Here is a 22,611-nt window from a genome sequence, read left to right on the forward strand (position 1 = left end):
GCTAGTTTTTTTTTAATTTTTTAGTAGAGACAGGGTTTCACCGTATTAGCCAGGATGGTCTCGATCTCCTGACCTCGTGATCCGCCCGTCTCGGCCTCCCAAAGTGCTGGGATTACAGGCTTGAGCCACCGCTCCCGGCCTTTTTCATGCTTTCTTTTTTTCTATATTATTTACCTTCCAATTATGTTTTTACTCTCAATAAGATATATCTATTTTCTTACTCTGGTAAGATTTCAAAAGTAACAACAGAAAATATAATTTGGAAAGTATTGAGCCAAATTTGTTTGCTCTCCATTTCTTGGGAATTTCCAAGGGAATAAGTGCTATGAATTCCATAAAGGCAGTTTGCACTTCAAGACATAATGCAAAGAGTGCCATGTAGACTAAGAGTTTTTTTTTAATTATCGTTTCTCTATTTCATGCTTAATATAAAATAACACCTCATCACAAAAATACGAAAACAATTCAGGAGCACATAGAGTAATGGTAAAATTTCCTTTCATATATCCCTCCAATGCCACTGTCTTCCCCATAAGTAACCACTTGTTTGATGTAGATCCTTTCTTTGAGATACACACACATAGACTACACACAAACACCTTATGTCTTTACTGATTATGTCTTTGTTACCTTTTATTTGTTAGAGTTATAAAAATGGCATGAAACTGGTCTTGTTTAATATTTATAGAGAACCAAAGTTTAATGAGCAAAGCTGGTCATAGAGATGAAATATAGTGAAAGAAATGACTGGGCAATAAGGCCCGCCCACTCAGAAAGATTTCTTCCACAGACAGGTTTAAATTCAGTTGTTCTTTGTGATGAAATGTCCCCAACAAATTGCAAAAATATTTCCTGAAAGAAGAACTCTACTCATTACCACACTAATTCATTAGTGTGAATTCCTTGAACATTCATTTATTAATTTAATCGATGAATAGTTACGAAGTAGCAGCATATTCACAGGTTTCGGTATTATATGACATCGCTTGGTATCAAAAGGTGAAAGAGCTCATTTTTGTCCTTCAAAAACATTCAACCAAACAGCTTCTTGAATTGAAGGTATGGGTATAATACACCGTCAAAGCAGTTTCTACACTACTGCAAACCTCAGAGGATAAAGAGAACATTTCTAGATGGGGACTCGAAGGATTCTTGAAGATGTTACTTGGGCTTAAAGTATAGGTTCTATTTGTCCACGTTGAGGAGAAGATTCTAAATGGAAATGACAGCATGAAAAACAAGTGCCAAACAAATGTCAAATGCCAAGCGTGTTTAGGAAATGAAGAGTGATCAAGCTGGAGTGAAGGATGTAAGCAAGAACTGAGAAATGAATCTGAAAGTGCAGAGTAGGGACTGGCAGCACTTGGAAATGAAGTTTGGAATTTACAGGTAATAAAGAGTCATTAAAATATTTCTAGCAAGGGTGTGATGAGACACAAAAGTTTCTGGAGAAAGAAAAATATGGTAGGTCTGAAGAGAATGCAGAGGAGGAACTGAGTCCTAGACTAGTAAATAGGTTATTATAAGAAATGTAGGCATGTGGTAATAAGCATTGAGAATAAGGAAGATGCAGTGAAAATTTTTAAAAAGGGGGTCATTTCAAGAGAAATGTAGAAGAAAGCATAAACAAGTGGTTGATTCATGTGCTGAAGTCAAAAACAATTCCAGATTTAAGGTGCCCATGTATTGTGGTTTGTCTAGAGCATACTGATTTTAGTGTATTATGTAAACCTTCAGTCCAGTTTAGCATTTGTCATGGACTTTTCCTTTTCAAAAAATTATTATTGTTATTAGTTGCATCAGAAGAGGTTTTATAAGACCTTGACATCATATGTCAACTTCTGACACAATCTCTTTTAGTAGAGTGTAAGAGGCATGTGCAGTTAACATTTCTCACTGTAACACATGATAAACTCTGAAACATAGTCCATCTTTCCTATGCCAACCTTTTCTAGTCCCAAGAAAAGTTATATCTTTCTTTGAATTGCCACATGCAGGGAACTGGCTGATTAAATTATGCTATTTGGATATTAACAGCTAGAAACTGCTAACTCCTTCCTGTTCTGGTGGTGGTGGATGTGTTGGATGCTGCAGACCCTGCCATCTACTGGGTGTGGCAGCTAGTTGTTTCATGACCCATGCTGGGTGGCCCATATCATGACCTATGAGAGGCATGAAGCCATCAGGATGCCAGACAATGGAGTTAATGGGACACGTTGTTACATGTTATTACAGAATAGATGTAAATAAAATATGTATGGAAAACAGGGCCTGAGAAATCATGCTAGAGAGTGTCTAGAGGCTTTCGCTATGGTAATTTGGTTACCTATTGCATGTTATAAATTGACAGCTCTTTTACAAATTTTTTGGTTATGTTTCATTCTGAAATAAACCTTTTCAGAAGCAAGAATTTAATATATTCGTGTTTGTGTTAGTCTGTTGTGACACTGCTATAAAGAACTACCTGAGACTGGGTAATGTATGAAGAAAAGAGGTTTAATTCACTCACAGTTCTTCAGGCTTAACAGGATTCAAGACTGGGAGGCCTCAGGAAACTTACAATCATGGCAGAAGACAAAGGGGAAGCAAGGGCCTTCTTCACACTGTGGCAGGGGTGGGGAGAGAGAGAGAGAGAGATCGCGCTAAGTGGGAAGTGCCATGCACTTTCAAACAACCAGATCTCATGAGAACTCACTCACTATCACAAGAACAGCAAGGGGAAAGTCCACCCCCATGATTCAATCACCTCCCCCCAGGCCCCTCCCCACTCACATGGGGATTACAATTCAAGGTGAGATTTGGGGGGAACACAGAGCCAAACCATATCAATGTTTTAGAAAAATTTTGATTTTCTTTTTCTCAAGAAAGTTGCTGAGCCTATAACACACAAAATACCATCCACCAAAGGGTCCTCAATGCCATCATTGACCATAGACGATCAGAAGATAGAAATCCGCTGAAGCAGCAGCAACATCTATGTCAAAGTTTAGTCATTATTTTTAAAAGACTGTGTTCTAAGCAAGTGATGAAATGCTTGCAGCTGCTTAAGGTGTGTTTACGTATCACTCCATGCAGCATGACTTTTCATTTAGGTCAGACAACAGTTTTCCTAAATTAATTTCATTCGTTTTTAATTCTGAGTTTCCTTAGGCCTATGAGAAATATAAAACAATGGTTACTAATGAGTTGACACCATTAGCAAAGGATTACTGCAAACAGTTAAATGATGACAGTTTTATATCAGTGTGAGCAGATGAATCGAATAATAGTTCCAATAGCAGTTAAAATTTTAAAAATCCAATTCACAGAACCAAAGAAAAGCTTTTAGAAGTTTATCATGTCAATGGTGAATTGTCTGAAGTTATTATAAATGCAACTGTCACTTTAACTTAAAAATTAAGCATTGTGACGGCAAATGATAACATGAACACAAATATTAGTGGAGCACAGCATCACAGTAAAACAGTGATTTTATTAAAATAAAAATCTATAGAGCAGACGTGTACTTGAAAATGATTGGTGCATATGTGATGAAGCTGTGGAATTTATTAATTGAAGTAAAAACTGTAGTGAAAATTTGCATTTATTTTTATATACACAAAATTAGAGTGAATAACAATATCTGAAGAATAAAGTTGATATTGAATTAAAAATAGTCTTATGTATGACATTATACACTCTCTTTCCTGCTGGTCATCAATCAGTCTTTGGAAATGTTTGATTCTTTGAAGCACCACTTTACAAATCAACCAAAGTGTCCTAACATGGCATTGGACTATTTTTGTAAACAAGGTCTCTGAAATTGAATTGCATTTTGCTAAAAATCTGTTGGAAGTCTTTAGTTAAGGGTGTTCAACAAATGGAGAAAACAACTTCAATTTTTAATCTTTACAAATAATAATTATTGAAAACAAAATTGCAAATAGGAAGACATTGAAATGTATCCCTATGAAAATAAGGAATAAGTTAAAAAAAAATAAGCAATGAGAGCTCATGTACAAAATATTTAATTTTGAAAGTCCATAATCATACTTTGGAAAATCTGACTTATGAAGAGAAGCCTTTGATGGAGCTCCTCTTTAGCAGGATAAAGTAATATTCTGTACCAGATTTCACAATCTCTACATTTCGGAAGATATTCCAAAATTACAAACAGAAACAACTTATTTGGTGAGTTTTATTTTGCAAAAAAAAGAAAAGAGAGAGAGAGAATGAAAGAAAACAATTCAAATGGAAGCAAAAAGATAATGCCTATGAAAATATTTCAGCTCAAATATTTACTTGTTTTAATATGTATAGATAATGAGAATTTTTAAAGTTTCTGTTTACCATAATTTTCTCTAAGCTCAATAGATATTTCCCTGTTTCTAAAGTATTTTCTCAATTTTAAATATTATGGTTTACAAATTTCAGTATTAAATAAATATGCTGATATTGAATTATAACCCTCAGAAATATCAATTAATTCTTGCTGATATAAATAAATGTGGAGAAAGGACAGCTGTTCCTTACAGATTTTAATTAATAAATATAGAGAGAAAGAACGGCTGGGCGCAGTGGCTCACGCCTGTAATACCAACACTTTGGGAGTCTGAGGTGGGTGGATCACGAGGTCAGGAGTTCAAGACCAGCCTGACCAACATAGTGAAACCCTACTTTACTAAAAATATAAAAAGTAACAGAGTGGCACGCACCTGTAGTCCCAGCTACTCAGGATGCTGAGGCAGGAGAATCGCTTGAACCCAGGAGGTGGAGCTTGCAGTGAGCCAAGATTGTGCCACTGCACTCCAGCCTGGATGAAAGAGCAAGACTCTGTCTCAAAAAAAAAAAGAAAAACGAAGAAAATGGAAAATCACATTCACATTACATAAACACCACAGTCAACTATTACAGACAAAATCTACTGATTGATGTCGTGTTTAGTGGGTGAAAGTTAGAGGAAAAATATACTTTTCATATTCTCAAACTTTCTCCCCATGTAATTATTAACCTCTAAGGGAAAGATGGTAACTTTACACTGAGAAACTTAGCAGGGGCCACCTTTATCTAGAGATCTAGAGTTAATTTTCCTTCTCTGACAATTGTATTTTGATATGTAAGATGTTAATATTGGTGAAGCGGGGTAAAGAGTATTTGAAAAGTGTCTGCACTATTTTTTTCAACTTTTCTGTAAATCAAAAATTAGTTCAAAATAAAAAATTGAAAAACATGATTTACAGAGAAAACTCAATTGAAGATGTTCACACTTCCAGATTCACTAATCATAAAATTTCAAATTTGAGAAAAATTACAGAAAATGTTATTTAAAAAATTAGGACAATGAGGCCATATTTGAAAAAGCACCAATTGGAGTCTCATTTTAATATCCTTACCCTTTGTATCTGGGTTGGCCTTGCAACTTGCTTTGATCAATGAAATGAGGCAAAATGATGTTCTACAATAGCATTATCACTTTTGCTTTCTGCTTGTGAAGGGAGAGGCCCAAACTGCCCAGCCATTCCAAGCAACACAGCCAAGGCCACAGGCTTAAGAGTAAGGTCCTTGTTGACTGGCCAGCTGGCCCACAGCCAGGCCACCAACTGATGGGAAACATAGAAGTGAACCCCATCAATGCCAGTTAAACACTGCCCAATTGTTGACCCATACAATTGTGAACAAATGAACAGTTACTGTCTTAAGCTTTTAAGTTTTGGAGTGATTCTTTTTTTCTTTCCTGTGGTAATTGCTAACTAATACAGATTAACAGATGAGATATTAATTTATTTCAACTCAAATGGTGAGGGAAAACTAGATTTGGAAGGTAGTTTTTGAGCTTGGACTTGAAAGATTTAGAAAGGTGGAGATTGGGTACAAAAGGCTTTCTAAATGAGAAATAGGGTAAAGGCCTCAAAGCAAGAGTACAGGAAATTCTGAAAAAGGACAGCAGCAGCCCTATGTGACTGGTGCATAGTACTGAGAAGGCCTCTCTGAGCCAAATGTTGTAGACACACCTATATGAGTTCGCTGGCAATTTCCATTACTAAACCTTTTACCAAAGCACTTATATTCCATAAGGTAAACTGATTGTTGATGAGATGTTTCCAAAATTATGTTATCACAAATGAAAAGCACAGGTGTCCCATTTCTTTGTCCTTAGATGGCACAAATGAGAGTTTGTGATTCACAGCTGTAGTGCCAAAGGGGGAATTTTCCAGATACTTAGATAAACGAGGAAGAAAATTTTACTCAATAATAACATTGGGGTTTGGATAAGGTTTAAGTTTAAACACAGAGGCATATGCTTGCAGATCTGAGAGCTCTGAGGAAGTTGTCTGTACTGCCATGCCAAGATACAAAGTGGATTTTAAAATCTTGACTTAAGCACAGTGTCTAGATAGGAAATGGGCTTTCAATCTTTATAGATGGGAGTATGAGATGTGGCTCTTGTTTCCATTTAGATGGCAGTGTAGAGTTTAAGAACACATGGGTTTTAATATCAGGTTGACTTGGGTTACATTTTGGCTTGTCCTGTTGTTAGATGTGTGATCTTATGCAAGTTACAAAACCTAACTGAACTTCAGTTTCTCATCTGGAAACTGGAGGCAATAATACCTATCCTATATGGTTTTTATGAAGATTTGACAAAATTATGTGTACAGAGGTTTGGGGGACACCCAGATGCAACAGTTGAAAGATCGGAATGCAGATGTTGGAAGTAACAGGAAAGCTGTCCGCTTCAGAGAAAATGACAATGGGGAAATGGGGTTTTCAGGATCAGGGATACACCAGTCCTCATAAGAAAGAGAAAAATCAGCAGTTAGCAGGTACCAGGCTGTGATATGGGAGATGGACTTCCAGTCTCCTGAGCAGGGTGAATATGGGTCCCAGTGCTGCTAGGACTTATTTCTTACAATAAAAATAAAATAACGGTGGCTTAGTAAAAAGTCTTACAGTTCTTATTTCTGAGGAGAATGGTAAGTTCTAGGACGCTATGCTAATGGAGCCTGCCAGTGGAAGTCAGTGGCTTAGCTGTGCCAGGAGTACTGGAGAGTTGAGGTCAGATCTGAATGGACCTGTGAAAAGTCAAATATTGCACAAGATACACATAGAAATACATTTCTAAATCCCAGGAAGGAATGTGAGAGTCTGTGAGTTTCTGAACACTTTCCCAGCCTCCAGGAAGCTAAAATGAGAAGTACATAGAAAGAGTAACAGACCTTGAAGGTGCCCAATAGCCTGGAAAGAGCATGGCCTTTGAAGTGAAACTGATCTGTGTCTTAATCGTGGCTGTCATCACTAGTTTGATGGCTGTGAGCAAGTCACTTGAGCCAGTGAGGATTGCGTTTGCCTGCCTGTAATAGAAACCTGGCCAAAAGGGTTTGACCAAAAAGGGGCTTATTTTTCTCATGTCACAAGAAATCCATAACTCATGAGTCCAGGACTAGTGCAACTGCTTGCTGCTCCTTGAAGCTCTTCCCTTCACAATGCTCAGCATGTGGCTTTTGGCATCATCCCTTACATGGCTACTCCATTTCCAGGCATCACTTCCTAAAGGCAATGAAGCAAAACCACCTCTTCAGAAGGCTTTTTTCATTTTGGGGGAATATAACCATTTCCCCAGTGACTTCTACATATATCTCATCCTATTTTGCACACATGTTATTTCATTTCACATACATACACAAACACACCTTTGCACACATGCTTGGCCATCTAAATACCAGAGATTTGGGGAAAGGTCAATATTTTTAACTGGGTGTGTTACCAGTCCAAATTCTATGCATTTGGAAGAAGGAAGAACAGATAAGTAAACAGCAATGGACTCCACATGCATTTGTTCATCTTTTCAATGGGGATAACAACACTTCTACGGCAGGAAAATATCAAACACTGGGCATAACCCCTCCAGAATGTATGCTCCATGAGGGAAGGAATTCTTTTCTGTTTTGTGACTGTTGTGTCACCAGCACCCAGAACAGTGTCTTTAATAACTATTTAATGAATGGATGAAATCAGAGATAATAGTAAGGGTGCAGTGCATTGGCTGGCACACAGAGGGAACAGGAGATGATTGTTGTAACTGTCATCACTGAGTCTGTCTGTGGTCAATGTCACTGTCAAATGTCAATGTCAACAGTCAGTACCATTTCCGGAGGCTGCTAGGTAATATAGAGCAACTAGCTGCAGAAGAGGCAAGCTTTCTCAAGAGAGGTATTTACTAAAACAAGAAAAATGGGAAATCATGGATTGGTCTAAGACACAGTCTTCCTCAGTATTATCAACCTTACATTAAAAAAAGTTATTGTACCTTTTCCTGATCCAGCCAGCCAAAACCTTCATTTTCTCAGAGAACCAATGTTGCCTCAAGATGTCAGTTGTTAAAGAATCCCGACGTAGAGTTAGTGTCTAGGAAGTCAACCAAGGTTCAGGAAGAGACCGTGAGCTAACATCAAAATATACAGCTGTATTCTTGAATGTTAGAGCTGGACTAATATTTAAAGAGCATCTATTCCATTAGTGAGACAAAAACAGTAAGGACAGATTTGCCCAATTTACATTATTAGTAACTCTGGACACAGTCAGAAGGGACTCTAGCTCTTCCAAATATAGGCCAGAGCTCTTTCCTCTCCCAACACTGACCCTCTCCAGAGCCCACTAGCATCCCCCAGTTTGTCCTGCTCAGCTGCTAGCCACTTCCCATGGCCAGATGTGCTGGGTGGATGCCACCTTAGCTTCAGAACGGCCCCTTCTTTGAGAGCCCCACCACAATTATGACATCGTCCTCCCTCGCACTGGACACAGAGATGATCATGACAGGTCCCCATCCTCCACTCTGCCCCTTTCCTTTCTCTGTTTCTCTCTTTAGGGTCCAGCTCCCTTAATTGGTCCTACTTCCTCATCTCTCATTCCCTCGTAAACCCAATCCTCTAAAAATGCTATTACCACATCACCAGGGACCTCAGAATTGTCAAATCCAATGGACACATTTTTTTCTGAACTTATCTTACTCTAGTGCTTTTGAAAAAAATTTTACCAAAATATTCCTGATATCAAAAGAGAAATATCATAAGCACCAGGAAATGTGGAGTTATGACCTGAAGCTAGAGCCACAAGCATGAAATAACTTGGAAATCTCATTTTGTCATAAGAATTCATGTTAGTTTTCCAGTCTACTCTTCTAGGAAACCAGCGTTTTTTTCCTCAAATATCTTAATAAAATTGATACTCAAGGGATATACTTGTTTTAATCCCATGGCTGCATGTCTCACCTGCCACCTGTATTTGGGTTGAATATTATAACCCTAGCCAGGGTCTCTTGGGTATCCTCAGCAGCCAGTTTTATCCCCTAACCTAGGTGGAAACTAAATGAGACTGAAGGCGAGGGAGTGTGGCTTGTTTAAGCAGCATTTACTCTTTCAGTTTCTTTCTTCTCACTTCCCCTCCTCGTTTTATGCTCTTTGGAGAACAGAATGAGGCTAGGAAAGTAAGGGAGAAAGTATTCAGATGATCTGGCATTTGGGCTGGCGAATCTACTGCCTTGTTTAGTCATGGCAGCTGGGCTCCCATCCAAGGAGGATAAGCAGATCGCGGGGAACAACCCTTGAACTCGAGGTGAAAGCTGCCAGGAAACATCTTTCACTGGAGATGGCATGTCATGGCACTTTCACTCAGCTGTGTGTGTCACTCAGGGAAATGACAGTCAGAGGCCTGTATTGTTGCACCCAGATCTCAGACCTTCTTTCCAGAGAGTGAGCCATCTCTACCCTCTCTCCATCCCACCCCCTTCTCTGTATTCTAAATACTTTGCCTTGACAACAAGTTTTGTTTAGAACCACAGATAACTTTCTTTCAGAATATACCTCAAGCCATAATTTATACTTGAGATTTTAACTAAAATGATTTTTGTAAACATCATCTCAGTTGGTTTTTAGAGTTGAACTTACTGCATAGTTTTTCTTGTTAATATAAGCAACATCCAACTTTAAATCCTCCATAACTAACAATTCATGTCATATTTTCATAGAATTTTTAAATGAAATGTAAAAATGGGTAGTATAGAGGGGGCCTTAACTCATCAGGATTTCTCCCAAAATATTTTCCTGTCAAAGAGAAAACAAAATAAAACACAGTGAGTTGATTAGAATTAAGTTCAGCTGGGAGAAAGAGAAAACAAAAACAAAACATTACAAGCATAATAAGACAGATGTTGATTTCTCTATGTGTATATGTGTAGAAGTTCGAAGGCATGTGTTCTGGAGCTGTATGGCAGCTCTGCTCCACAAGGTGCTCTGGGATGCAAGCTCCTTCCAGCTCACAGCTCCACTCACCAAGAGGTGGCCGTTATATTCATGGACAAAGTAAAGGTATTAATAGTATCCAAATCCTAGGTAGCAGATGGAGACAAAGATGAAGGCAGCGTAAAGGCTGAGTCATCTGCCTCTTGAGGAAAATTCCTGGATATTGTCATGGGACACTTTCATTTCTATCCCATTGTGGGCTTTAATTATATGGCCACACCAATTGGATGGGAGGATGGGAAATGCCATTTTGATTTGGGGCAGCCAAAACTTCTATTTCTTTGGAAGCCGATTGTGACCATGGGGAGACAACTAGCAAAGCTCTGTCACCCAGAACCCCACCAACTTAGTTAATGTTGGCAGTATTTCTCACTGTTTTGTTCTTGTCCTTCCTCACGCTGATCCTTCTTTGTGGCTATGCCTTCTCAGGCTTCCCTCCAGTCTCTTTTTCTTCTCTACTGTCTGTAGTGTTGGTGTTTGCCAGCATCTGGTCCTCAGGTACTCTTTTCTTCTCACTCTGTGAACATTCCTTGCATGACCACATAAATTCATGTCTTATACTACGCAATTTTTACAAACCTACATCTCTGTCCAAGATACTATTTTCTTAAATCCTAGATTCATATATCCAATTTCCTAAAGGGGTTCTCTGCTTGAATATACAATAAGAAACTCAAACTCAGTACATCTGAAATTAAACTCATCATCTTTCCCATTAAACTCTGTTACGCCATCAGTGTCTACCCACATGATCACTTAAACCACAATTCTGGAATATGCCTGGAATCATCTCTCACACATGTTCAATGTCCATTTTTCTCCCTTTCTTCTGTATCCTCCTTGCTTTCGCTTTGCTGTAGTTATGGCTAACATCTATTGAGCATTTGCATATGCCAGCTATTGATGCAAATATATTACATATTTTAACTCATTTAACCTGCAAACAACCCTACTATTATTATCTCCATTTTACAGATGAGGAAATTAAGGAACAGATAAGTAACTTTCCCAACCGTCACACGTCGAGTAAATGGTAAAACCAGGATTTGAACCCAGGCAGTCGACTCTAGTGCACTCTCTCTTAACTGCAATAATTTTCTGTTTTAGTTCCTCATTGTCTATTTATTTTATTATTATAGAAGCCTTTCAATTTGTTTATCTTCTTCAATCTCACCAACTCTTCCCTGAAATTCCATCTTTCATACTAATAACTACCAGAATAGTTTTTCTAAAACACAATCTGGTCACTTGCCTAAAATCCATTGGTGCTTCCTCATCACTTTCAGGTGAAAGTTCCACCTCCTTAATATGGCACAAGACTCTTCGTGATCTGGCCCCAGTCCACCTCTACAGTCCCTTCTGGAACTTCCTCGCAGACATGGTCCCATCCAGCCACACTAGATCATTCCAATTTTCTGAAGAGACCTTACTCTGCACAACTATCTCCTTGCTTTTTGCACTCACTCAGAGGTCCTATTTCAAGAGTACACTGTTATGAGCATTGCTCAAAGCTCCCCAAGGGCTGAATAGGTGTCCCTCTGTACTTTATTTACTTTTCACATAGTATGATAAATGAAAGGTCAGTCTTCTCTCTCTCCCTTGGTATAATTTCCTTGAAGGAAGAGTTGGTTCTTTGTATCTACAATACCTACCAAAGTGTTTGGTGCATGATGATCATCCAGTAATTTTCAAAAAAGGATGAACTGAGGAACACAACTGCTTCTTCCCTTTTATGGCAGTTTCCTAAACAAAACCCGGGATAAGGAGATCTCTTGAAAATCACTGACTTTACCCTTGTTTACTTACCTGCAGGGGAAATTCATCTTGGAGCAGGATTACAATACTATAGAGGCCAACTGGTTTGGTATGGCACATGTCAGGGCTGCACGTGAGGGTATGGAAATAGAAAGAGGAGCGTATGTTTATTCACATCAGTAACGGGAACAAATTGAAACACAGGAGTCATAATATCCAGACATAATATCAATATTTGGGGAAGTTATTTTTAAAGAAGATAACTAAGGAGATTTAAAAGGGTGCATTTTTTTTTTCTCCTTTGCATGGCAATTGCTTTTTGGGGATGCCAATGCAGAAATTCTTGGGTTGTAGAATTTTTAAAAAGAAGAACACACTAGTTTTATTTATTTTATAGGATTCTGGCGCCTTTGTGACAGGCAACCACAAGTGAAATTACCTTCAATGGTCTTGGCTTAGTCCCTTCTCTGCTCCTAATCATCCCCTCAAACCCACATACATTAGACAGAGCAGTTGTCCTTCACCACTAAAGAAACGCAGTCGAGAGTTATGTTACCGTGGAAACAGAATCACTTTTTGCTGCAAGACACACTGCTTCATCTGCACTATTATGAAGCAGAATACATTGGTAGGGCTGGGAGGGAAATAAAATATTCTGCCTGCCAGTGCTGTAGTTGGCCTTTGGGTGAATAAGTGACTTTCAATTAGAGTACTTAAATATCTTTTAACTTTAATAATTATTATTAGAGCCTCAACAGAATTTTACTTGGAAAAGAGAGGAAAAAAAGATTCTTCTGTTAAAGGAAGAGCTATAAATTCTTTCAAACTAGACCACTCCTGTTAAAGAAAATTCAAGAGAATTTGCAATTAATGGGTTCGTTGTGTATGAAGACAAGTGTTTTAGTTCTTGTTTTTTGACTTTCTGATTTGATCACCTTGTGGATCTGTGAGATTGTCCTTACCTCTTTCCTTCTTTTGGCCTCTGCTTTTAGCTTCTTTATAGTGAGCACACTTTTTTACAGCTTCATCTTGTGTTGGGCTGTGTGTATGCGGGTCCACTGTTGTCGACTTGCTGCTGAGTATCCAGCTAAGTATGTGATCTAAGCCTGTCACCAGTCCCACTTCTAAGCCCTCCCAGCCAAAGCCCCTAGTTCCCATTTGCTACCTAGTTCTACTACTGTGAGGCTCCCTTCACCTTATGCCCAACCCTAAATTCAGTCACCTTCCTATTTTGTTTTCTTTCCTCTACTTGATATTTCTTACTGTTTGTGTTGTTATCAGTCGTGAAGAACAAATCTATATGACCTACACTAGTTGAAGGATGAACTCCATAGAATATCAGAAACAAAACAAGAATCCTGTATCCTTCAGCAACAAAGATGCTCATGGTTATTGAGTTTTCTTATAGGCCCCCAAAAAGCACTACTGAAACAAACAAACAAAAACCTTAAAACACACATACACATAAACACACACACACACTCGCATGTGTGCACATTATTTCACGTTACCTCCGAGTCTAACCATAATCGTATAATCACAGGAAAATCCCACATAATGAAAAGGAAAAATCTTTTATTGGCTGTAAATAAATTAGAAAAGAATGTGATGCTTTAAAAGTGTTAGTGTTTTAATTCTAGAGGTAGCAAAGCGACCTTAAGAGACAAATGACAATTCTTGAGCAACTAGTCAGTGGTGGGCACTTTTTATATCTTTCATCCCATTTCATTCTCGAATGAATCTCAATGGCTAACTATTATTTTTATTTTACAAATAAAATGAAGGCACTAAAACTCAAATAATTTATTTAAAAAATCATTCTCCGATTGTATAATTCATCCATGTAACCCAAAACCACTTGTACCCTAAAAACTATTGAAATTTTGAAAAGTCATTCAAATTTCCCCACACAATCCCTAAATTGTTTCTGATTTCAAGTTTAGTGTTCTTTCCAAGTGCATCACCTCATACAGTGCTCAGCAAAGCTCTGAATTGGGTGGCTGGAGTGGGGTACGTGCTAAAATCCAAGGAAAAAATAAGAATATGGCCTCTAATTCTGCCTTTCCACCTCTAGACAGGACTTTGGGAAAATCATTTATTTCTTTCAAACTCAGATTTATTCATCCTTACTTAATATGGATAAATAACCTCTTATCTCTTCATGCAAGTAGGAAGTTAATGTGTGAAAAACATGTTGAAAATATTAAGGGCACTTTTATTTCTGCGGAAAGAATGAGTTACTCCTGTTAACTATAATAGGTCCAGATTAATAGGTCACGATCACTGTCAATCTATTCAGCCATCCCAATTAATTCAACCAACAAGTCATTATCAATCTCAAATTTGCAATGTTTTGAGAGCTGACCCTGTCACATATTTCTTGGGTATCTGCCAAATAATTTAATACAGTGCTGGATTGAGTAGTGGATGCATAGTACTCATCTTTAAGTAATGAAGTGTGAGACCAAATCAAACTATTGCCCAATATCTACTTTAGCCACCAGTTATAGACCCTATTTTATCATAATATCAAAAAGGATTCATTAAATGCCTAGATACAATTAGCCTAAGTTGCTTTATGAATATACAGTCATAACCTTGGTTCACAGTATTAAACTGATTTTTGAAATATGACCTTTTTTATTATCACGTAGAAGGAAATATTTTATTTCTCTAAACTCCATTGCATGCCCTTCAGAGAGCCTCAGGAAATATTAGTGCAGTAAATACTGAAAAATAACTTACCCAACACCTGAAATTTCACCTTCTGTATCTCTTATAAATTAATAAAAAAAACTGCTTCATTTTGAGCATTTCATATGTATTTACTATACTCTGAACTTTACAAATACCACCTCTTTCAATTTTTACAATGACTTTCTGAAATTGAGTATATTGGTGTCATCAGGTTTAAAGAGTTAAAATAACTTGCTCAAGTCACAAAGCCAGTCTGTAGCACAGCCTGACTCAAATCCATACATACCAACTCTAAACTGCAACTTTTTTTTTTTTTTTTTGAAGATAGAATCTTGCTCTGTCACCCAGGCTGGAGTGCAGTGGCCAATCTCGGCTCACTGCAACCTCCGCCTCCCGGGTTCAAGTGATTCTCCAGCCTCAGCCTCCCCAGTAGCTGGGGCTACAGGCACCTGCCACCATGCTTGGCTGATTTTTGTATTTTTCGTAGAGACGGGGTTTCACTGTATTGGCCAGGTTGGTCTCACACTCCTGGCCTCTTGATCTGCCCACCTCAGCCTCCCAAAGTGCTGGGATTATAGGCGTGAGCCACCTGGCCACATTGCAACTCTAAACCACAATTCTGCACATCGACCTTGTATGTAAAGTCACCTTTGAGAAAACCAGCTTTCTTTTGCTGCCCATCTCTGATAACTTGTTCATCCTTTGTTTTATAAAAGAAAAAAGAAAAGAAAAGACAGAAAAAGAGAGGGAGCAAAGAAGGAAAGCAGGGAGATAAGGAAAAAGGAAGAAAAAGAAAGAAAAGGAAAAAAAAATCACTCAATGTTTCCACCCTTCCTGAATAACCTGGGGATAAAGTAGGTCCCATCCAACTTTTTGACATGAGTCAACATTGTTGAAAGTAATCATGGAAAGTGCCAGCTTTGTCTGATGATGTCATTTTGCCTTTGTTTTGCATTTATCAGGAGAAGTATTCTTGCAGATTAAAGGGCCACTGGAAGATATTTATAAAATCTACTGCTATCACCATGATGAAGCACATAATATACTGGAGTCCTATGAAAAGGAAGAAGAGCTGAAGGAACATTTGAGCCACTGTATCCAGTCCTTAAAGTAAGGCCTTTTCAAATGATGATTCCCATCTCCTCTCAGTCGCCCAGCAGGGAGCATTTTAAATGGGTGTAGATGAAAGATCTCCCATAAATCCTATGTTTTATGAGGCTTGCTGGGAGCTCTGCTTTGCATTCCCTTTATAAAAAGCTGACATGCCAGAAGCCCTGATTGACTTTTCTTTTCCCCCTGTGAGAATCACTAAAAATAACATGGGAGAAGATTTAGAGCTCTGCCGAGATTGAAAAATGCAATATCAAAATATAAAATGTGGAAGAAAAGCCTCTTCTTAAAGCTATTGTAGCTTGCCTGGCCCCACGTAGTTCAAGGAGTATATGAGATAACATGTGGCCCCGTGACCACTGGAGCATATGGGTTAATGGAGTTAGTGGAATGGCCTACGACTCTCTGCATGGCTGTCTTCTTTCCCCAAACTTACTGTGGGGAGACTGGTGAAGACAAGTCAGGCCTTGCTAAAGTTAGTTTCAGAACAATTACTCATGCCTTCCTTTCTGATCTCTAAAACATTGGTGGGGGTGCTACACTATGTACTTTTTCTTTTCTAGAGAAAATATCTGTTCACTATGAAAATCTGAAAATATAAGAAAGTATGTGCAAGATAAAAACCCCTTGCTATTTCACTATTAACCATTTTTTCTTAATAATAATTTTCTTCTGATATTATTTACAGGCATAAGTGTGGCTTTGTGCTTGGATTGATTCTTTTAAATGGAATTGGTATCTTACTGAATATGCAGTTTCCTACCACATGAAGCTTAAAGCCAAAATCACTGCCACACTCCACATCTTACCCAGTGGCTGGCTCTCTTACAAACTCTCACTTTTAAGTAGAATCCACTGTCAAATAATTTTGATTAGACCAGGAATTAACCACAGAGAGCTGTAGTGTATAAGTCAGTGCACACCCTTCCGACCCTGTAGCACACGTCCCCAGTTTACTCTGTGTGGTGGGGGAAAGAGGGATCCCCAATGGGGACTGGGATGGGGATCCTAATGTGGTATAAGAGGCTTTTAGCTGCATTAAAGCGAAATCATGATACTACTCTGGAGGAAGAGTTTCCAGGCTAGAACTGGGTCTGAAAGTGAGTTTAAAATGAGCCCAGTGAATTTTTTTTTTTTTTTAATAAATAAAATTTCAACTTTATTGCCCTCTACTGGTCATTAAATTTTAATTACTCTACTGGTCATTAAATTTTAATTACTGTGGTTTTAAACCACTCATGCCATGGAAAAGAATTCAAGTCACCAAATCTTAAGCATTTATTTAGTGTTTGTGCTGTGCCAAGTGTAGTTCTGGGTGCTAAGAATACAAAAGTAAATAAGACTTAGACTCTGCCCTAAGGAACTCAGTATGATCAGGTAAGTCTTAAATATGAGATGTAATGAGCAAGTAGCTCCAGTTAATTATTTCTCACTATTTTCAGTTTAGTTCAGTGTTAGCATATCAATTCAGAGAAACATTCAAGTTTGAAGTTGTGTTCATTTTAATAAGTTCACATATTAGAAGCACAGTCATCTACATATTCAGGTGTTTTATTCTTTGGGTAAAAAAGGAAATGGTGCTATCCTGGGTTTGAACAAACACCTTTCCTACCTTCAACAAGTGGCAAGATCTGATCCAATAAAAGTTGGAGCCATTGTCCTTCTTCAGGTTCTAGAATCAAGAGTGAGAAATGTCACAGCAAGTGAACATTTAGCACCTTTGATCACCCCCCGCCCAAAGCCAGCCCTGGGGATGGAGGTCCTTGCCTGAAAAGAATGTGGTGCATCTACTTTGAGCATGTGCTTCTAACTGTTCACCAGAAGTGGAGCTGTCTGTTCAGAAAGGAAAAGACGTCAGTTTATTATTCATTAAGCTTTTAATTTTAAGAGAAAGAAATAGACACTGCCAGAAGATTCCACTAGGCAGTATAGCCCAGTATCATATCCCCAAAAAACAGCTAAAGGCAGAGGCGATTTTAGAACCTCATGAAGTCTCAGTTACTTAAAATTATTTTCAGACCCAATGGCTTATTTGGTCTTTTTCTGCAAGTTTCAGGTAATTCCCCTGGCCATGCCCCAAATTTTATGTTTAGAGCTATTCTGATTTTATTTAACAGTTGCAGGCACTGGAAGGTGTTAAGGTTTAAGAAAGCAAAAAATCCAAAAGAAGCAATATTGGCACAAATATTTCTTAAGGGAAAGAAAATCAAATAAAATAGCTGAAGTTAGAGCTATTTTCCCAAAAGTTGCCTTTCCATGAAAATAAAGTTAATGATGGATTGTACTGGTCTGCCTGAAGGCTGAGGGCAGTAGAATTATTGACATTACTATAATACTGACCTCAATCGAGCTAAGCTTTAAATTCTGAGAAACAGGTTTTCAAACAGGTTTATAGGCCAAAGAGAGAATAGAATAGAACACCCTAAGGGCTTGGTTTCCCTTGCCAAGTAATCAGTCAAAGCTATTACTGTCGTTCTGCCTTTTCCTTGTGGCTAGATAACACAGCCCAAGTTCAGTTTCCAATTTCTAATGAATACTAGGTGTGGCCTCCATTTTATCCTGCGCAAGGGGATATTGGAAATCTTTGTTCGAAGCAATATCCACGAGAGAGGTGGCTTCATGCCTCAGAAGTTAAGGTGGATTTTAAAGCAATTTAGGCTGTTTTTTTAACCAAAATTACAATATGTTTATTGGGGGCCTAATAAATATTTAATAAGAGTGCTAAATAATGTTGAAAATATTTTTTAAAAATATATAAACATAGTTCTTGCCTCCCAGAAACACAAACTCTAGTTGAGGAGATAAACAAAACCATGTGGAAAGTTTAATAACAATACAAGAATTAATTTAAATAACACCAGAAGCTTTCACGGTGGCTGCAGTTCAAGACTAATTCCCAGAGGAGTAGCAGAGATATTACCTGGTTCTGTAAAAGACCCAAGTTTCTAACTTTCAATTATTCTTTGAAGCCAATTTTCTTTCAAAGGAGAGAATAATGTTGAATCCTTTCATAACGTGAGGGCAGTATTTTTCCGTGTGTGAGTTCCCTTGCGCCAGATCCACCGGGATCGTATATTAAAAGTTGATTCCTATGCTCTGCCTCAGACCAAAAAAAATAGTATTTCTGGTAGCCCAGTTCAGGATCTGCTCTTTTAACAAGCCCCCTCTGGTGATTTTCTGTACACACTCAAGTTAAGAACTACATTAGAGGGAGAAATGGTGTCTACAGTACTCACTTGCTGCTTCCCCTGAAGCAGCTGGGTTTTGTCATCAGTCCTGATACAATCTAAGCAGTAATTTCAGAGTTTGGAGACCTTTAAAAAGAAAAGATTCTAAGACTATCCAAAAGCAAATACACATCTGCATCTATAGCCTACAAATTGGAAATTAATAAGTTTTTATTTGTTCAACAAGAAGTTTTGACGGTCAAATTAGTGACCCCTAAGATTGTGTGAAATACCGTATTAAAATAGTCTCCAAAGTTATGGAAGTTATTTGCTAAAGATCTTATTACTTAGCCTTCTTGGGGTTATTTAAGGTTTCTGATCTGTATGAGGAAAGTGAAAGATAGCGTGGCTATAAATGCAAATGTAGCTATAATTAGAATAGCCTGTCTGCTGCCTCCTTTTTCTGCTTTTCCATTTATAAATACCACTAAAGTCCCTGCTGCATTTCAGAGGCCCCAGAGATCTGTTTATTTTGTAATAGAAAGAGAATGAAGAATGAAGGGGATTTTCTAAGTTTTTCAATGGATGGAAGACACGTTTCTAGCTTCATGTCTAGTTGTTATAAATGTATCTGTATTTTTCTTCTTGCTAATCAAGGCCATCATCACCAGGAGGAAAACTTCTAACTTCTAGTCATCTGGGCACTTTGGCTGCTCACATTACTCCTGGAGCTTCTCCATTCAGGGAGGAAGATAACAGCTCATGCAATGCAAAATCCAAAGGAATACATTTCAATTTGTTCACCACATTTTATACTCATTATTCTAATGGAGTGTTCCAAGTAAAAATTAAAATCACTTTTGGAAAACCCTTCAGTTCCTTGTTATATGGCATCATGTTTGAACAAAGACTATAATCTTTAAGGAATAGTCACATGAAAACTTGTTAATTGTGAGTCAAATTACAATGTGCTCATGATGGTAGGAGGTATAGTGATAGATATATTAAATTACTTTATCCCATAAAAGGGTAAATGGACGCAATTTAAATTCTTCCTTCTTGAATTGCCTTTGGGATTAGCTTCTGCAAAATTTCAGCCTAAAAGAGATTTTTTAAAAATGACTAACAAATAAAAAGATGTTATAATATAGTGCCCCTACTCCACAGACTATGGTTTTATCCTATTGGAAAATCTGTCAGATTCCCTTTCATAAAGTGTTATACTACATAAACACAATGTTGAATTTATGTTATGATATTTAAGTTTTACTTGGCTGAAATAAATGAAATAGAAAAAAAAAACATGTTTTCTATAGAAGTTTAAAAAATAACCTTCTCTTTCAAATTCAGTGTGCGTGTTTTGGTTCCTTTATGATCACATTATTCACTTATTTGTTTGCATGAAAAATTGCATTTTTATTAGGATTCATTTTCTTCCACAGATTTTCTGACCTATGATCCACAAAGCATATTTGACAAATAAAATTTCCCGTTAGCAGAGGAAAGAAGGAAGCGTGTGAGCCTAAAGTAAATGATTGGAAGGAAATATTGGGCAGGAGGTGGTGGTGGTGTTTCTTTCATTGCAATAGGAGAGTTCTTTAAACAGTCGTGAATAATTGCCTAAAATTATAACAGCTGCTGATTTTTAAAAAAATTGTAATTCTGTACTTCATTCCCATCTAATAGGTCTTAGACTCAGCAAAACCTAGTTATATTAGGATGTCTAGCAATTCATTCGTATAGCCTATCTGAAGATTGAGGAAACAATTGCTTCACACACGTCCCCCACCATTTCCCACATATACAAAGTACTGAGATTAATGGAAACAAACTTATTAAATCCATTAAAGTTTACAAAATGCAGCTTAGGCACTTATTAAATTTTTCCTCAATCACTGAATGTAAAAAGACCATCTATTATTATGGGATGGATCATAAAATTTTTTTATATTGAAAACATTTATTGTACTCCAAATGGTTGGAAACCAAAGGCCACAGTGATCAGATAATAAACACAGGATATTATTTTATTTATCCGTAGCCACTTGAGGCTTTTAGATAAAAATTTTCATCTTCTTTATTTGTTAGGGACATAATTATAAAATAATGAGACTACTTCTATAAGGCATTCATGAAAATTACTTATTACTTTTATTTTACATAAAAAAATTTTAAAGGATTTATAATGTTTTTATATTACCTTAAATATACAGATTTACATGAATTTACTTTCTTTTTCTTCTCTTACAGGAAAATATACATGCAAGAGTAAGTACTTTTTAAAATAATACAAATCAAAGATAAAAATTATGAGAAAATGCAGCTGACTGTTCCTGTCCAAATCAGAATTTCTGATTTTTCTAATCATGAGTATTGCTTTTAATAAATAATCCAAGATTGAAAAGGCATTTACTCCATTATTGGTGCATATTTTACTTATTAAATTATTATCACATATACTTTACCAAACCTTTTAGACGAATCCCAATATATAAGCTCATGCCAGAAAGTCTTTGGGAACTGCTCATCATACATATATTTGGGAATCTTAATGTGTCCAAAAACACTTCTTTCTATGAAACATATTAGTCTTTTCAAAATCTCAGATTAATATCATAATGTATTTGAAGTTTCTATAGGTGAATGCATAAGAAAAGATTATTTTATGAAAATATTAGATTTCTTCTAATTTGGGGTCTTGTATGATTTATGAAGAAAAAAGTCATACACATTATAGTATGAAAATGAAATACTAAGGTGAAATAGTTGGTTACTAGGACAATATAGAAATTATTTTAGGAAAACAGCACATACAAACACTCTGAAAGAGTTCCATTATTCTAGAAGAAAAGTGTGTCCAGGCTGATTAAAGCTGAAAGGATGAAATTGACTTAAATACAAACTCAAATTTATTTAACAGGCACATGTTTGGCTTATGATGAGCAACTCTTTAAGGTCCCGAGCTTCTAGTGCGTGTTTGCTTGTGCGTGTATGTACTTTAAACTCCCAAGAGTTTATATCAAGAAATAAAATGTTAACAAAATATAAATTATATTAATGTAAGCAGCAAATACCTGTCATTCATATTTTGGTGCAGAGCAACAGTGAGAACGGAATTCTGGAACTGAAGTGAAGGAATCAGGCATCATACAGATCTGTAGACCAAGGCAGTATATCTCAGTCAAGTTGAGAAGCTGATTTTTTGAGACACCACACAGGCAACCAGTTCTCTCACTTTATCAGTCTTTTCTTTCTTTTTTTTTTTTTCCAAAAGGAAAAACTATCCTACAGGATAAACAGATATGAGTAGATTTGTCTAATGAGTTTCCAATTCTAGGCTCATTTGAATTCGAAGAGGTGCCTCGGCCTCCTGGCTTCTCTTCAAAGATAGTTGATGTGGGGTGGGAAATGGCACTGCCTCATTATACAGCCTGTGTCCCTGGCATTGTGCCAAGGACTGGAGTTTTGCATTACTGAGTGGTTAGAGAAGAACTTCGTGTGCTACAAATTCTGCTTAGGTTTCTTTTTCTAAAGCTTACATTAGGTCTTTGGAACCAAGAAACAAAATAAGGAGAGAGGAGAGAGAGATTCAGAGGAGAAGAGGG

The 22,611-nt window shown here is 37.3% G+C and overlaps 1 protein-coding gene across 1 annotated transcript in view; it reads left to right on the forward strand.

Moving 5' to 3' along the window:
* Positions 1-22,611, forward strand: part of ARHGEF38 (Rho guanine nucleotide exchange factor 38) — a 130,565-nt gene that overhangs the window by 66,903 nt on the left and 41,051 nt on the right. The window contains exons 4-5 of the mRNA XM_026455022.2: positions 15,692-15,839; positions 21,257-21,274. Coding sequence (XP_026310807.1) covers positions 15,692-15,839; positions 21,257-21,274 — 166 coding nt within the window. The remainder of the gene's footprint in view (positions 1-15,691; positions 15,840-21,256; positions 21,275-22,611) is intronic.

This window comes from Piliocolobus tephrosceles, chromosome 3 (assembly GCF_002776525.5).
Source record: "Piliocolobus tephrosceles isolate RC106 chromosome 3, ASM277652v3, whole genome shotgun sequence".
Lineage (NCBI taxonomy): Eukaryota > Metazoa > Chordata > Mammalia > Primates > Cercopithecidae > Piliocolobus > Piliocolobus tephrosceles.